The 17,669-nt window shown below is 45.6% G+C and overlaps 1 protein-coding gene across 1 annotated transcript; it reads right to left on the minus strand.

Moving 5' to 3' along the window:
- Positions 1 to 1,886: 1,886 nt before the first annotated feature.
- CRTAM (cytotoxic and regulatory T cell molecule) lies at positions 1,887 to 16,238 on the minus strand. Its single transcript, XM_035555917.1, has 12 exons — positions 16,190 to 16,238; positions 13,005 to 13,151; positions 10,262 to 10,414; positions 9,903 to 10,034; positions 6,824 to 6,994; positions 6,161 to 6,232; positions 5,931 to 5,996; positions 4,766 to 4,837; positions 4,180 to 4,284; positions 3,631 to 3,774; positions 3,165 to 3,248; positions 1,887 to 2,709 (listed from the first exon to the last, which is right to left on the minus strand). The coding sequence occupies exons 1-12, from the start codon at positions 16,236 to 16,238 to the stop codon at positions 2,579 to 2,581; spliced, it is 1,326 nt and encodes a 441-aa protein (XP_035411810.1). The 3' UTR covers positions 1,887 to 2,578.
- Positions 16,239 to 17,669: the final 1,431 nt, after the last annotated feature.

Below are 17,669 nucleotides of genomic sequence, written 5' to 3' on the forward strand. Positions count from 1 at the left end.
GTCGTAAGTGCTTGGAGAAGAAACTGAAATATACTTCGTACCTGAAGAATTCATTCTGTGCTTTCCACTGATGGTATGCACCGACCCTGTATTTGGAAAACATGGCAATAAGCTCAGAGATTGTTTCTCTATGATAAGGGTTATATTTGTTAAAAGGTGGTCTCATGGGTAGTATCACTGGCTGAAGCTCAGAATTTCTTTTTTCTATGGTTAAAATAATTTGTTACTCTCATCTGTGACGCAGATTTGCCTTCAAGCAATATCAAGGTCCCTATACTGCAAATGAATGTTTTAGTAAACGAATTTGCCTTCAACTGGCGTATTACTGGTAACAGAGGTAACCATGTAGAAAACAGCTGATGAAAAAGAAGACAAAGCTAAGACAAAGCAATGAAACTTTGTCACCTTCACAGAGGTAAAAGCGATTTGATTTATCCCCTTTCTCCTCACCTCACCGGGCAAGCTGCCAGAGGGAGCGTGTGCCTGACAAGGAACGCGGTGAAAAGCCAGCAAGACGTCCGGAATTAGATGATTTCATCGGGCTGCGTTTACATTTTCACAAGTCCCTTGCACCCCTGGATTCGTACAGGACACCGTGACGGCGAAAGCCACCGTTTAGCCAAGAAAAGCACGCAGGTGAGTGAGAACTTTGCCTACAACAGGCCGCGGCCCCGCCACCGGCTGAGGCGAGGCCTTGCGGGCTGCCCCCTCCGTGCACCGGCCCCGGGCCCGACAACAGGCACCCCTGCCGGCACCCCCCGCCGTAGTGGGTTGGGCCGCGCCGTCGCCATGGTTACACAGGTGGACGCGGCGCCGCACATACCAAGTGTCAGGCCAGAGAGGGGGGACGCGCTGTACCGGTAACGTGAGGGGAGAGGCCCTCACCTACCGGGGCTCCGGTCCCGGCAGCGGGGCAAAGATCCGGGCTGCCGCCTCTCCCCCAGCCCGGCCCTGGCGGCCCTGCAGGCTGAAGGCCGGGTGGTTTTCAGAGGGTTTGAGCTCTCCCGGTACTTCACGACCCGGTCTTGGAGGCGGGAGCGTTCAAAATGCCGTCCTGGGCGGCGGGCGGTGCTGCTCGGCCCTCCTTGACACCAGCACAGCACCGAAGTGGCAGGATTTGATCCCAAATTCAGGGCACATGACAGCCATGAAAATCTTAGAGGGCTGGTACAGTGCCCAGCGAGGGCAGGTAGAAGCAAACACTCAGCCGAAGGTGCGCTTAGGCTTCCACAATTGACGCAGAGGTTACACATGTTTTTAGGGGGCCCCTGTGTATGGATTGCATAGATTTCAAGCACGATTTTCCATACGTTTAATACAGGTGAAGTGGTTGTGCACGCTTACAACTGCTTCTTAACCCCCTGCTGGATCCGCAGGTGGCTGCCAGGTCTGGGCTGGAGAGCACCATGGGGCTGGGCAGCTGCCAGGGCCCTTGGTTTTGTAGGAAATACTTGGGATTACCGAGTCTGTTTGTCCGTGAACGCCTGCCATCACCATACAAACCCTACAAGCTGAGTTTACAAACAGTTAGGATGTTTTACATTTCCTTGTGGCTTGGCTAAATAGAAAGTAATTCAATTTTGATGGTTAAACCACTGTCCCATCAGGCTGTGGACTGGCAGTGCTGTGTTGATACCTGTATTACGCTTGTGTCAAAAATGGGGACACTTTCCACATAAAAATGAAATTATCTCTAGCAGTCGTTTCAAGAGCATTTATTTAATCCAGTATTCAGAAACACTTTTCAGTGTTTTTCCTCACTTGTGATGAGAAATAATCATCTCTTACAAGAAAAATAAATACAGCTTTCTTCTGTAGAGGAATGTAAATTTCCTTTATTTCTGAAAGTTGATTTTATCGTACAGAACCCCAGTATGTGGCTCCTGCAAAAGAAAAGATTCCTGGTGGTGGCATCGCAGGGCTCTGCAGATGAAACGTCGTCGTGATTCTCACAGCTTGCCCCCTCACAGGCAAGTGCCTTCCTCCCTGGGTTTGGGGTGTCCCAGGTGTAACACTGTCCTTCCTCTTCACCTTTGCCAACCCCTCGTTTTAAGACTTCCAAGGGGGACAACTGTTTTGTTTAACACCTTAGACATCAGGATGCTTTCCTGCTTGGTTAGATATAGCTGGGTGGCCAGGTCTGGCTGTCAGAATGAGTTCATAGAAGTCCCTGTTGGTTTGCATCTCCCAGGGTTTCCTCTTCAGTTCTGTGCTTGCAGAGTGGCAGAAATGTTGCAGGAATATCTCCATATCCTGTGGTCCTTGGGACTAACTGCGTGCTCCCTTGCAAGGACCCTAATAGCAATTAGGGTGGATTGATGACCCATAATTCTGGCAGTGGTCAGTTAAATCCTCTGAGAGCTACCGCTAAATCAGTGTTCATTGCTAATAGGTTGGTAGGAGTGCCAGTCCCATCTACCTGTCCGACTGTGTAGAGGAAAAGAGTCCAAACTGGCTCCGGGATTGAGGGTAGTCGCTTGTACTTCTGCTCCCTGACATCGTACTGATTTGTAAATGCTCTAAGATAAATATCAGAAAACAGTGGTGTTTCTGTATGTTTGCCAGAAGGACCACGTTGCTATACATCTGTTTCCTTTCCACATGTAAACAGTTTCTCAGCTATTGTGATGTTTTTCTCTCCTGGATTCTTCTGTGGTTTTTCCGCATATCCTTCTGTTACGTATTGCACGTTGGACTTCTGATTGACAACTGAAAGATAAATACACATTTATTACTGATTTTATAAAGGGGGAAGTACCTGCCCGAAATACATGTTATTTCATCGTGTTATAAAACAATGAACGACCCAGCATATTCAGGACTTTTTAACAATAGTTGAATTCCACGTATAAACCACTCATAATGTTTTTACTGGCATTTCAGTAGATTGGATTTAGAAACTAGATAAAACCATTGTGATTATCCAGTCTGAACTATCAAATGAAAAGCCATGATTTTCATTTTGTACAGTTCTGCATCACAGCTGAAGCTATGATATCTGTGGTAGACCTCAGCGGTTGAAAGGCTTGGTTTTACAATATTCACGTTTAGAATGTACAATTTGTAAATATCTCTGTACAAAAAGGTGGACAGTGATTTGCTTCTGCAGTGGTCAGTAGCAATGCTCTGACAGAAATTAATTTATGTTGGTTGAAGCTTTTTACCTTGTTCGTTCCTCTCATGGCCTGGACTTTCTTCATTAGATTTGGATTTATAACTCTCCAGCGTCTGCTCTGAATTATCATTTTCTGTGCGGAAAACAAATGTAATTAAATATTGAGATTTTTTCCATGACTTTTCCTCACTCCCTGCCTTGAGCATAACAATCCTAGTCTTTTATAACTAGTCTTTCAAAGAGAAGTTAGAAAATGAGAGTGCAATCGTCCTGCTCATTCACAAGAGAGATGCTTAAGAAAACAATTTGGTTAAGTTATGTGACAACTTGTGTCGGCTGAAGCTTGGCCCCAGGCCATCAGTTGCAGGGACTCTTCAGCTGTTTGCACCAAGCCGCAGTCACTGTAGAAGGGTGTTTAACCAGAGGGCTGGAGGAGCAGTGTCCTGTCTGCTCCTAGCAGCCCCCCCCGAAAGACTAACAGTGTTAGCAGTTACTCGAACTGTGCCATCCCTCACCTCTCTTCCACACTCCATGAGCTTTTTTCAGCTTCCTCATAAAAAGCACGACAATGATGAGCAACATGAAAATCAGAACAGCCACCAAGCTTGGCAGCAGGAGATCCTTTTCCTTTTGGATGCCTTCGGATATCAGATCTTGCTCTGTAAAAGAGGCAGATGTATGTTTGTGTTGTTAAATAGCTTCCTGGGAGTTTGTGGTAATTAAAGCAAGAATGACGTATCATGGACAAGGCCAGATGAACATGGGGGGAGTGCAGATTTCACCTTACTGGACGTGAGTTTTAAGATATTAGGTTAATTTTTTTCTAGTTGTATAAACAAGCAAAACTGTTTGAAGTCAGAGGATTGGGCAAAATGTAGCTTTTTTCTAGATCGTAAAAATGGTTGTGTTTCTGTGCTCTTTCCTCAAGATTGCAAGTCAGCTTTACCCTAGTGTACTGACACCGGGCTTGGAGGTGGATACCTGGTCAGAGAGAGTCAGCTTGATGTTAGAAAGCTTGTGGCATGTTTGGAAGTTGTCACTGAAGAGTATTCATGAGTTCTTACCCAAGGTGATGATGGAAATCTGAGTTACATTTTCACTTGGGGGTGAGGCTTCTGTCCTGGGAAGTTCCTCTTCTGTGACTGTGCCATTGAATGCTGTGTCAGTGCCTGGAGAAAGAAACAGAAAAGTGTTTCTCTGAAGGGTGAAGGGATTCTTGATAAATCCTTATTTTTCCAGCAGCTTTGAAGGCCAGGGCATCTGGTAATGCAACAGAAAGAGACTTCTGGAGCCCTTGACTTAAAGCGCCGTGCTCACTTCCTTAACACTGTATTTCTTTATAATATAAAGACCACTTAAGCTTTATGAACATAAAATCTTTGGAGTGCTTTACTGAATAGCTCCAATTTAAAGACTAATAAAAAGGAGCGTGAGCCTTGAATCTTTGTTATTTTTTTAGGCCTTCCCTGCCCCTTAGTTTGCTTGCAAACACAAGAGTATGCAGCTATCCTTTTTCTTAAAGCAGATTTTTTCTTGTATTCATCTCAGATTATCTTTTGCTGTCCTCCTAGCTCTCAGAGGTGCAGTCACCCAGTGTGAGAATCACCGTCCTGTGGACATCACCACCCCACGTCTGATGCCGTAACGTACCGTTTGGGACACGGTGGCGCGGGGTACCGGACAGTTCTTCCTCTCCTGCTGCAGCTGATGTTGCTTCGGGCCCTGCAGAAGCAGAGAGGTGAGCTCTGACTTCCTTACACACATGGATAATATAATACATCTTTGTTTAATTTACTGTGATTTGTAAAACCAAAAGGATAAGGCATGCAGTATCTGCCAAAACTTTACATTCATAAGAGATTTTCTTCCTTATCAGTTATGTAAGCACGTCGTGCTGAAAGATGTATGCTCCCTCTCAATGTTAATAGAGCTGATTATCAACAGGATGTAGCCATTCTGTGAAGTTTGCAAACACTGATACAGCGCTTTTAAACAAATATAAACAAAGGGTTCATGCCTTTCTAAAACAGTCAGTTGACTTTTCACTGCTTGGCTTATAACACTAAGCAGGTGCCCGCTTTGGTGGGTTTTGGTCAACCAGTTTGCACAGTGGAGATTTTTATTCTTCTGCTGGAAACAGTTCTCCAGTACGATAAATTCAATTTGCAGCCATTTATATGCACTGTTAATCTTTGTTGCACAGTGCCACCTAGTGCAGCCATCCAGAGAAATCCCAGCTTCAGCTCATGCCGTGCGTTTCTGACACATCACGAGAGCGGTTTGGCCAGTCTGGCTGCTGCCAACACTGATGTAATTCTGCATCTAATGAGAGAGTTTGTCTGCTTTTATGGCTGTAAAACAGAGGCTCTCCTCACAGGCAAGAAATGCTGTGTTTTATGTTGTGTGCAAGACGGTATATAATGACATTCCTGGTGGCATTTCTGTCCTGGTTTGATAAATTCATGTGAAAAGTCCAAACTTACAAGTAGATGTGACAGCTGGTTGGAGGTTTTGCTGGGTTGTAGTTGATGCTGAGCTGAGAACTGCTGGATTCTCTGGTACTGCGGAAGGGATGGTTGGCTGGTCGGAGCCTGGAGGAAAATCCCCAAACACAAGATAAACATCACACGTCAGATGTTGCCCTTGAGCCCAATCCCAAATGAAAACTGCTGTGGTGTTCTTCATGCCTGGGCCGTTTGGGTCCCCTATCTTGAGCTGTGGTTAGATTTACAGTCCTCCCTTCCCACCTTCAGTTTCCCTGTCTGAATATGGTTAGCACCGTGAAATGAGTAAAAAATGAAAGTAAAACTCATACCATTATGTTGTGGGTAGCTTGGAGAGAAGTCTGTACTGTCGTCCGGATCTGACTCTGTTGCGGTCACTGGGGGGAAAAAAAACAAAGCAGTTCTGAATGCTGAGCAAAATCTTCCTCAGTGCTGTTCTTTTGCAGCCCAAGCTCTACATAAAGACACTGCACAGCATTTTCTGTGACAGATGCTGTGTTTATCTGACCTGTATATTAATTAGAGGAAGACAAGTTAATACCTGTAGACTGCTCATGCTCAGAGACGTGTGTAAGCACCTCTTGTGCAGTTGATGCAGGATATGTGTTTGTCACTGAAAAAAACCCAACAGTACAACTTTCAGAGCACTTTATAAGCATTTGTAGAATCAAGCAATCTAATGAAGAGTGAAGTAAGAATAATTAGACCCATCCTAAAGACAAGTAAATGGGCAGAAGGCAAACTGCTCTGAGAATTAAAAGCAGCTTCTGTGTTAATTTGCAATGTTTACACCCTGCTAGTTTTCCATGTGGTTGTATCTAAAACACAGAGGACATGGGAAGCTCAGAGCTTTTTGAGAACATACACTTTGCATTATCTTTAAAGCTCTAGGGCAAACACTACCAGAATTCTAGCAGCAGCACTGGGGAACTTAGCCCTGCTGCTCGTCTGAGCTGCTATGGCTTAATTTTAATGAATTTTAAGGTAGGTAGGAAGCAGAAAAAAAAAAAAAAAAGCAAACATCGTCAACAAGAAAACCATAAAATCTTAGTTTGGAGTTCCTCATTTGCCCCAGATAGCCCTCTCATGTAAAAATAGATTTCACACACACGGTAGTAGAGCACAGCGTTCAGCTTTGCATGCGTATCTGCATAACCGCTTGCGTGCTAAAATGCGATTGCTGCTGCTCAGAGCGCTGCAGTACCTGTCCCAGGGAGGTCCTCAAAGCGGAAAGGCACAGCCAGCTTCTCTCCTCTTAATGCTTTGTGGTGAACGAGGCAGCTGGCTGTTGAATTGGGCCCGTAGGCGAGGACTGTCAGCGTGCTGGTTGTGGTCCATTTCTCCCCATTGGCTTCTAACTTGTGCGTAGTGTCACCTGTACGCCCGTTGGAAGAACACATTTAAGTGCTTTCTAGTCAAGAGCAATTTAATGAAAAACCTTCCAGGCACAATCTGCATTACTTTGCTCTGCTAGGGCAGCGCACGATTGCTGTGCCCAAGTGGTTCATTGTGTAAATGGATTTACACGGGAGCCCAAAGACAGCAAGGTCACATTTTCTTCCTCAGCAGTTGTTTAAGTGCAGCCCTCGCTGCGCCTCCTGTGCTTAACCCTAAGACTCTGCTCCATTTCGTGACTCACGGGGGGAAGTTCCTCTGCAGCAGTGCTCACAGACCCTGGAGGACTGCAATGGGATGTCCCGACACCCACCAGCACTTCTGGTCCTTACTGAACGGAACAAATTGCTTAGCTGGGGCCAGAACCCTCGGAGGCAAGGTTTGCAGCATGACCGAGGGCTAAAAAAGTTCTGATTCTGCTTAGTGATAATCTGAGGGCACTGAATTTGTGTCTCAATAGCTGTGCATTTGTTACCCTAAGCATATGAAGTTGTTAAGTTTTTATTGACGTGCAGTATTTATGTTTGTAATAAGCATTGATACAACTCCATTAAACCCTGTACGAGTCCTCCATCATCCCTACAGTACAGGTTTGGCTTCCCGTTTTGCAGCTGGGGGACACGAAGATTAATTGCCGTGCCATAACGAATTAGAGAGAGTCGTGTGACATGTCTGATGCACTTCCCAGTCCTCTAGGTAACACAACTTCTACTCACTAATACTGTATGGAACGATAAAGGTGTATTTTGTGTGACACAGAGAGACGTGTTCGAATAGCTCTGGTGGAGAGGGAGGTTTTTTCAGATGTTTACCTTAAATGCCCACAGCGGCACAATAATCTCAACTGGCTGCTTCTACTGTAGAGGTTCTCTGGAAACAAACTAATGCTTTCTCGTGACCTGTTACCTTGGTAACATCCTTGTTTCTTAAATGAAAGAAATTCCTTGTTTCCAAATTAGCCTTTACAGATAATTTATTGTATCATAGACCAGTATTTCTTAGCATTCTTTTCCATCCCTAGCGGGGTCACATGAGAACTCAGAAGGATCTCACAGTGTTTTTGCTAGAAAGGAAATAATCTTTAATTGTCAGCAACAGCTCAGTAATTACAGCTGGTTTGCCCCTGCTGAGCCCTGGTGGAACTGAGGTGCTGCCAGTAATTAAAATGTATTAGCTATTTTCTGAGTAGTATAAATATTTGCGGGACGTGATTGAAGCTGAGAATCGAAGGGGGAGAAAAGGGTGTTAGTCAAAGGCAGTCACCTGCAAGAAAGGAAGGACACATGCAGAAAGTTTGAGAGTTGCTGAATTAGGACAGTTATTTTTTTCCTCTCAAACATTAATTTGCATCTGCTGCAAACAGGCTGGATGGTGAATCAGCACCTCTTCATGCAAATATCCCTTCATTTAACCAACCGTAAATTAAACCAATCAAGCAAACCCAGCACAGGCCTTTTGTTGCTTCATTAAGTTCCCAGGTAGCTGTGGGACACCAGCTGGAAGACCAGGTAGCTCTCGTTGCTACGATGTGCTCTAATGCCTGCTGGGTGTTTGTGCTACGAATCTGAAGACGCAAGGAGGAGACAAAGGTAAGCGTCGGTTTTTATTGAACTAGGTGGAGAAATGCTTGGTTGGCTTTGGATGTTGTGTAAGGCATCTAGCGTCTGAGCTGCGTGTTGTGCTGTTACAAACGATACGCTTCACCAGCCCAGAACTGAGATCCTTTCAAGTTTCACCCTTCCAAGGACACCCCTCTTTTAGAACAACAGGAAGAGAATATATACGAATTTAGAGCTGACACATTGCTTCCCCAAACTCTGTGCATCTTCACAGATGTTATTCCTCTAAGTCAGGCCCAGCCCTTCCCAAAGCACACATGGAGTTGGAAAATCTGCTTTTTTAAAAATCCACGTACTGCTCCAGAGCAGCCTTCCCCCCTGCAATCACAGGTAGTGCTGCCCGGGCTTTCACGTGGCTCACTTCCCGGCCGTGCCGCTTCTCCTGAGCGCAATTTCTTTAAGCATGGGGTGTCATACAGCTGCACTAATGCCTGTATATCTGACAGCTTGGATTCCCCCTCCCCCCTTTCTTTCCTCCAGTCTTGATTTCTAGCTTTATTCAGGCCAACCTGCTTTTCTGCCGTTTTCTTGAGCTCTTAGTTTAAAAAAAAGCCGTCTTGGGGGAAAAATATTACAGGCTAAGCTTTGAACGTGTTGCTTGATGATGGAAAAAATACAAACAAGTTTGTTAATACGTAAAAGAAAATACATTTGCATCTATGGGTATTTTCCTCACGTTGTCAGGGACATTTCCTCTGCAGCCTGCTACAGTTGCAGCTAATAAGGCAGTTATTATTAGCACGTGGCCTTCGAAGCAGCTATTTATATTGTACACAAGTTAAATTGAGCTACCTAGAGGCTCCGTTCCCCCTCGTTTGTGTCTACCTAGCTGTGTGCAGGTCTGTCATCACTGCAGGGCTGTGTGGGCTGTGTTTCCTGAGCGCTGTTCTTGGTGTGCTAGTGAACCGCCTGGCTCTGAGCAGATTAATGAGAGAAAGGCAGCGTGCGTGCATGTGAGCTGCTCGGCACAGCTAAGGAAAACCTGTACCAAATACAAAATGGAAATTGTAATGGCTTTGCTAACTGACTGCGTGCTTGGACATGCAAATTGTGCCTCCAGAGTTTTGGTTTCATTTTGTTTTGGTGCCAGGTGCTGTTGTTCTTGCACCGAACGTGAGCAGACGAGATGAGCCATCTCCCCTGCACGAGCACCAGCGTTTAGTGCTGGCTTTTCTCCAAACCTGTACTGCCAGGGTACCATTTTTAGATGTGTTCAAGACTGATAAGAAGAAATTGTTATTAACCAATCCCCGTTCCTTTAACACTTACCTGGAAGCTGTATCCCGTTATCCAACAGCCAGGTAATCTGAGGCCGGGGTTTACATCCTCCAGTAGAGCAAGACAGCGTAATGCCTCTTTCTGTGTCTTGGGATGCTTCCAGTACAGGCTTAGAAGGAGCAGCTGCAGCAAGAAGGTTTGGAATCAGTTGTAGTAACTCTTTCTGGTCAGTTTTACGAAGTGCATGCAGCCATAATAACGCTACGTGGCATTGTTGGGTAGGGCTGAGCTAACACTGGGATTATATTGTGCTGAACACCGTACAGTTGTATGCAGAAATGCAGCCCTGGAGTTAAGGAGCTGGCTTTGTTGCTCTGCTCCTCTGGCCCAAAACAAGGATGGGAACTTACCCAGCACCTCAACAGTCGTCGTCTTGATTTTGAACGGGGTGCCGTAGTAGAAGCATTTGTATACGCCTTCGTCGTGCACTGTTACATTAGACAGTCGGATGGATAATTCATCCTTTGAATAATGGATAAGTTTGTACCTCTGATCTCTTAAAACTGTAAAGAAAATAAAACCCAGCATGCTATGCGTGTTGGTACATAAGAGGAAGACAGATAATCAAAGCAGTAGTGAGCGAGATCGGTTTTGTCTACTGAAGTTCTTTTTTTTATTCGTCAACCCTTGACATAAGTGAGCAGTTGTAGCACAGAGCGTTTCTAGCTGGTGCTGCACTAGCACAGAGGCAGCAGTAAACTGATGAATGGGGTGTGTGCTGCCAACAGGGAAAACTTTTTTTTTTTTTTAAACTCTGTAAAGAATTTCAGTTTGGCAAATGAAAAAATTTCTTCCAGTTGGCATGTAAGTAGAGAGCAGACCTTGGCTTCGACCTCTGCTTCTCTTTGATTTTATGCAAGTAATTTCCCCTATTTGCCTCAGTTTCCCCTCCATCAGAAGGAGTTACCACGTTATTCAGTGTCTGGATAACAACACGAGATGGTTCGATTTGTATCCATAGTAAGAAACAGCGTTTCTGAGGTTTTTGTAGTTCAAGAAAGGGGTAACACAGAGGTGCAAGTGATTTTGCTCAGATCACAGAACTGAATGGTCAAACCCTCTCGTTTTGTTCCTCTTTTGTTTCTTTTTCACTAACTCCTCTCCGTCAACTTAGAGCTGCTTCCTAGCCACTGCAAAACAAGAGGGTCTTCGTCCTGTGTTCCCAGGTATTACAGCAATTTGGGTTCCTTAAATATTTAGACAAATACAAGCAAACCTTGGGGTACAAGGACCTGATCTGTGGTCAGAACAGCAGTATGACCCATGAATATAGAACCTAGAGCAAAGGTGCACGAATCGGTGACCGCTTTCCCTTCCCCATTCCCCAACCCTTTATTTGGCCTTGAAAAATATCACTTCCCTCTGTGGGTGTGTATTATAATGCATACATGAACGCTACGGTCAGCCCACGCCTCTTTATTTACTGCTTATTAATAGGCTTTTTCTTCTCTCCTATCCTTGTCTAATTAGCTAATTTTAATGAGACTGTCACCTAGATGTACTGTGCTGCATAGTCCTCCTTCTCTTGACTTTCTGGTGTTGGCTTAATTCCTCCTGTGGGAATTTGGAGACAAGCCAGCGAGTCACGTGGACTCTTCCCACAATCACAGCACAGAAAGTAGCGTTCTGCCTCTCGAATTGAACTGAAACTGGGGTTGTGGATCAGTCGTTAGAGAGAAAAAGATCTCAAATAATGTCTTTGTTTTTTAGCTGAGGTCTTTTAAAAGTATAGAGTGGGGAGAATATCACAGCAGTGCTATAACTTATGGTAATGATTAAATATTAAAGGATTTTGGAAATACCATGATGTAAGACTTATACACATTGGGAGAGGAGGGAACTGATTCACGAAGTGGGTTTTGGAGAAGCAGCGTGACAAAGGTTCACAGTGATGATTCAAAATAAAAACTGAAAATGGCCATACCCAGCGTGAAGCTTGGTTCCTGTCTAAAAGAGGACAGTTTTCCTTTGTAAAAGGAAAGCACTGACTTGTCAAGGATCCAAATGCTTCGCAGACTCTTATCCTTGTGGTGGTGATATCATGCATCTTACTGAGAGATAACCATGGGATACTGACTGTGGGTTGAATCCTCAGGTAATTTAAGGCAGGTACTGTTTTTGTCTGCTCAGCTTAGAGCCTGCACTATAGATACTAGTGGATATGTTCCTTCCCTAACCTTAATAAATTGCTGTGTCAGCTCAACAAAACTTCAAGTGTCAAAAGGGCTAGGCCCATTAAAAGAAGGAGATACTTAGAACTGGTATTGGAGATAATTGGTGGCGAGGGGAATTCGTTCTTGGGTGCAAGACCTGACTAATGGGCCGCAACAGGAGTGAGGAACCCCTGCCATAGCCTGCTGTGATTCCTGGAAGCTTGGATATCAGCACAAAGCAGATTATAGAAAATACCACAAATAAGTATTCCTTGTTTATTATTTAGAAATGCTCAGGGGCTGGTTTGATGCAGATAACAGGACCCCGTGGCTGGGATTCCCAGAGTAACCAAAGAGGACGCTTGGCTCCTGCACAGTTTCAATGGGAATCGGGTTCCTGTTATCTGGATAAATCCCCAAAGGCTTTAACAAGCATGGATGCTGACTAGGTACTGTACAAATGGGGAATACTAAGGCAGGCCTCATCTTGCAGAGCTGTCAAATTTGGATGAGAGAAAGATTGAGAAGGCATAGGGAGTGGAAGGGAGCACAGTAATTGTAACTCTGGCTCTGTCGGTATGTAGTAAAAACCTCAGCTCTGCTGTAAACGTTTCCCCTTGATGCACTATATCTAATGCCCCGGTGAGGGGAAGAGCACCCAGAGCTTTCAGGCAGGTCCCCTCCTGTCTCTCCTGTAAGGCAGGAGTGGGATTTGTGCTGGTGGTAAATGCAGTTGATTGCTAAAAGCTGTAGTGCCAGACCACTCTTGTGGGGGTTTCCATTTCATGAACTTCCTGCCAGAAAGGGGCTGAACGTGAAACCATCTCAAGCGGTTGGGTAGCAGGTGAGTCAAACTGGCCCTGGGTGGGAGCTGGAAAGCCCACTCCTAACTGACCCTCTGCTCCACGCGGAAAGTGCCGCGTTCGGTTTTCACACTTACCCCGCTGGGCGTCAAGAAAAATGGCAAACCCACGAGGGTTTAGCCACTGCCTGACAGAACTGTCGTCACCGCTGAGGGTGCAGCTGAGATCTAGGTCCTCTCCTTCCTGCAGAGTTACAGTTTCACTGCCAGCTTCGGCAAAATCCCCTGCCAGACAAGAGACGGAAAAAAACAACCATTAAAATGCGATGCGAAGTAAAGTGACAACGCTTTGCACTGAGCAAGGTGTCAACTTTCCTTTTCTCAAGGATGTAAAGGTTTTTCTAGATGGGGAAAATTGCTGGTATAATTGTACTGATTTAATTAATTCATAGTGACTGGTGACCTACCTAATAACTAGGTAAGACTTGTGCCAACAATTTGTGACCTCTACTGCCAGTGCAGCCAGATGCAGTTATTCAATGTTATTCCACGTGAGTCAGTGAAGAATTGATAGCAAACCCAATTAACGCACATGTTCTCCCTGTAAAAATTAAATTCTATTCCATATTCCTTTCTGGAGCCATTGAACCTGATTTGCAAGGGTGTGCAATGGAATGGTAGCTGTGAATGATTGGTATCTCTGAAAACGGGGCTTTTTTTATTCGAGTGCAACGCTGCAGCTGCTTTGATCTGGCTTTGAAACTTCTTTTGCAGGCAGGATACACAGACCTGGCCTGGCACAGGTTGCTGAAATGAAATTTCACTTACTCCTCCCAGGTGATTTTGCAGACGGGCAGTAAAGTGCGTTTTTCTCTCCAGACATCCTGAGATATATAATACACTTTGTGAAAATATTTGATGACCTGGAATGAATTGCCTTCTCCAGAAAAAGCATGCCCTGGAGAAATTACTAAGAGCAGTGCCCTGGTCAGAGTTAAGTAAATAGGCAGTAAGAGGGTTTAATTTTTCATTCCTGTTTTTGTGTTTTGATTTTATTTTTCAGGTAGCTGCCCGCTGCAAGTTCCTGCTGCGTACGCGAGCGCTGCAGTCTGGGGAAATAAATCTTTCTGGGCTTCAGGAAAGCTTTTCCTTTTCTTAAAAACATTTTAAAATATAACAGAAAAGAAGCTATTTTAGGGCATTCTTGCCGGACCTGATTTTTGCTACTAAAATCAGAGGAAGGACTTGTCTTCCTCTAAAAGAAGTGGTTGCCCATGGGTATTTATTGCTGTTATTCACCTTTGACTTGAGTACATGGGACAGCGTAGCCACCTTCGCAGAGCAGTTAGATTTGGGGGGAAGGAAATCAAACTGAAAATGGCAGAAAAATTATGGTCTAGGAATAGATTTCTCCTTTTCAAGGCTTTCTCCCTATCTCTTACTCAAGTGCCTCTGACTTGTACATGTATTTTTTTGATTCTACCTCTGCTTCTCTGCTGGTTTCTCAGGGTTCGTGCGAGTTGAGGGAGCTTGCAGAGGAGTGGTAGCAAAACGGGGGGTTTCCTTGTGTAGGTTCCGCTTGTGAAGACCTGTGTCACAGGAGCATGCTGGTAAAGCAGCAGAGAGGGCCTTGCCTGTGGTTTTCCACAGTGTCTGCGTGGGGGCTGCTTCCTGCCGCTCGCAGCAGCGCGGGGTCTGTAAGTCGCACCTCTTGACGTGAGAGAGGCAGGGCAGAACAAGAAAAGGTGGTGGTGGGGGGGGGAGTGTTTCTTGCTATTTTTTTTAATCAGAAAAGAGCAGCCCCCAGAATGGAGCAAACATGTAATTTCCATGCGAGACCACGGCTTCGTGCAGACCGTGAGTCACAGGAGAAATTTCTCTCCCTTATGGGGGGCACCCTGACGTGGCTGTGGTCTTCGAGCCTCTGCACCCACCTCAGTGCAAGCACGAGGGGGTCCCTGCTCCAAGGGGCAGTGGTTCTTGTAATGTGTGGATCCCAGGTGCCCTGGGTACCTGGAAAAATTGGTCTGCCCTCGAGTACAATGATACATCCACCTTCTTAGCAGGACAGGCTAACAGCTTCTTGTTACAAATTGCAAGATACAACCGAGCAGAATGGTTCAAACCTCTGCTGTTATCTTAGCCACCAGAAAACGCATGGAGAAGTTGTTGCGCTGACGTGCGCTCGCTCGGTCATTTCAGAATTATCTTTAAAACTGGAGCCTAGAGACATCCTGTTTAATCAGTTATTTTTTGACCTGTGGCCACAGATATGTGGCAGTCTGAGTTGATTCTTGAGGTCCCGTGAAGGATGGCTGAGAGCAGCTAGCGTGGTCATGGCGCAGCGGTCTGTCTGGCAGTAGTGGGGAATTGGGGCTGGGCACCCACAAAGAGTGGGAGCTGCTGCTTTGCAGCAAGTTCAAAGGGCACTGCAAGCACCGTTTCAGCTAGGATATAATTAACAACCTGTTAAGGCCTTAGGTCTGTTAAATATGAACAGTGATAATAAAATATCCGAAGCATACTGTATTAAAAAATGCGTTGTTGCTGTCTGGACTCTTAGATTTGATGTGGCCTCTCTTAATGATACCTCGGGGTGTGAGATTGTTGCCAAAGTGTCCACAGTGGCACTGCTTTGGCTTCTGCTTTTGCATTTAAGAAGGGGGAGAGACTTTGACTTTGGCCAGCACCAGGCTCGTGCGTGCATATCTCCTGCAAAGCGCAGGAATGATGCTTCTGAGGATCTTGAGCTGTCGAAAGCTGTTTTGCCTCTTTCCTTACCTAAGCCTTTCCACATTTGACATGGTCAAATGTGAACCTCACACTCTCTAGTGTATGAAAGAGGAGATTAGCAAAGCAGGTATAAGATGCATCCTCTAGCGGGAGTGAGGAGACCGAGCATTTAAAGTGCTTTTCATTTTCAGAGTACTTTGTGAGTGCTTTTTAAATTATCCTGGCTTGTTAGATTAGCCTCTTTTTACAAAAAAAATACGTGAACAAGGGCATATACAGATATCCAAGCCATGGAAAGTAAGCTGCACGTATTTAAGGGAGGCTTTCAAGTTTTCAAGGCTTTGCCATCTCAGTGTGCTGCCAGCTGCTGGTAAGCGAATTGGTCTCATTGCTACAGGGTTTAGGATTCGGCTGGAATTCAGCACCCTGTCTGCTACGCCAGCTGGCTTTGGGAGCTGGGTGACAACACAGCATCGCCAGTGAGAAAACAACAGCAGAGCTGCCTTGCGTGGTGTGCTGCAGCTCTGGAAACCGAGTTCTCTAAGCTAGACTGTAAAGGCAGGATCAGGTAAGAAGACCAGATTGCTTACCTTGCATCAGGAGCAGAGCTGCGACGTGGAGCGCCGTGGTGAAATTCATGTTGTGGCGGTGCGGGCTGCCTGTGCAGACTTCCTCTCCCTGCCGGGGCAGCCGAGCAGCAGGTCTCTTTTCAGCACGGGGGGGAGCAGATTTACCATGACTTCATCACTGCCGGGGTCTCTGCCTCCTTTCCTTTTTTCTGTTGTTCCACTCTTCTTCCCCCCCCTTCTCACACGTTTCCTATGTGTTGGCGAAAGCTGAGAAATGGTTGACCTCACGGGTCCCTGAAATGAAGCTAGTGGGCGGCAGGAGTGGGGGCACTTCACCTTGCACCCCTCCACCTCCATCTCGTTCAGCTTCTGTGCAGGGGAGAGGGGAAGAGAGGTATGCAGAGGTAAAGATTAAAAGAAACACGTGCCTGGGGTGATCCCACAGGGGCGCCACGCAGGATTTAACTCCTGCCGGTGGGGAGGCACCCAGGAAGGCAGAGCATCTTTAGTGGGCGCTGCTGTAGTGCAGGAATTGCAAGGTCGCTTGAAAATCCAGCGGTGCAGATTAAATCTCTGGAAAAACAGTCTCGAGTCACTCTGTACCTTCTACTCCTGTGTTCGTGGGATGTTTGCACTGCTCTGCTTGCAGGGAACAAGGAAGATGGGAAAGGTGATTTGCTGTGCGTGGTTTGTGGCTCTCTGGGGAGCGAAGAGCCTCGGGAGGTGACTTGCAGGTTATGCGGTTCCTCGCTGAGCACGGGGCAGGGCTGACTACATCAAGGGGGTCCCAGGGGACCAGTGGCAGAACCTGGGTTTCCCAAATTCCCTCGCAGGCCTGGTTCCTCCTCAAGCAACCTGGGGCATAGCAAAGCTCTTTCCTGGCCCTACGATGTCCGGTATCATCACAAGACTCGCCAAGCCTGCTGTTGGCAGAGCCTCTTTTCGCTATGTTGTGTGTGCTAATTTCCAAAACGGCTTCAGCGCGTCTTCCTCTGGCAGTTTTCTGCAACTGCCCAGCATTTAGTGCAAAAGCCTAATTCCCTCAAAGTGAGTTGACTTTAATAAGGTAGGAAATACGGTTTAAAACAGTATATATTTGCAGGACACAGGTTTGTGTGAACTGGACAAAATGGTGAATTATAAACACACTAAGCATTCCATTTTTAATTCATTAGAACCTGTTTCCATTAAATTTTCAGGTGCGTGGAAGTGTTACTCCATTAGTGTATGCTTGATAAAATATATGGCTTTTATGTTAATCATGATATAATCAGTTTTACCAGAAAACAGCTGTAGGCCATAAAATTTACTGTAATTAGTTGGTTTGAAAGGAAAGAGTCTCCCTAGCTGATTTAAAAATTACTGGATTAAAAAATCCAGATCAAGGAAGAGGATGTGTATTGTAAAGGCAGATAATTATTTTGTTTAAAAGTGGTGTTTCTAGTGCCACGTATCTGAACCTGACAATAAAATAACTTTTGGGGAAAAGCCATGAAGCAGG

Source organism: Cygnus atratus, chromosome 22 (assembly GCF_013377495.2).
Source record: "Cygnus atratus isolate AKBS03 ecotype Queensland, Australia chromosome 22, CAtr_DNAZoo_HiC_assembly, whole genome shotgun sequence".
NCBI classification, from domain to species: Eukaryota; Metazoa; Chordata; class Aves; order Anseriformes; family Anatidae; genus Cygnus; species Cygnus atratus.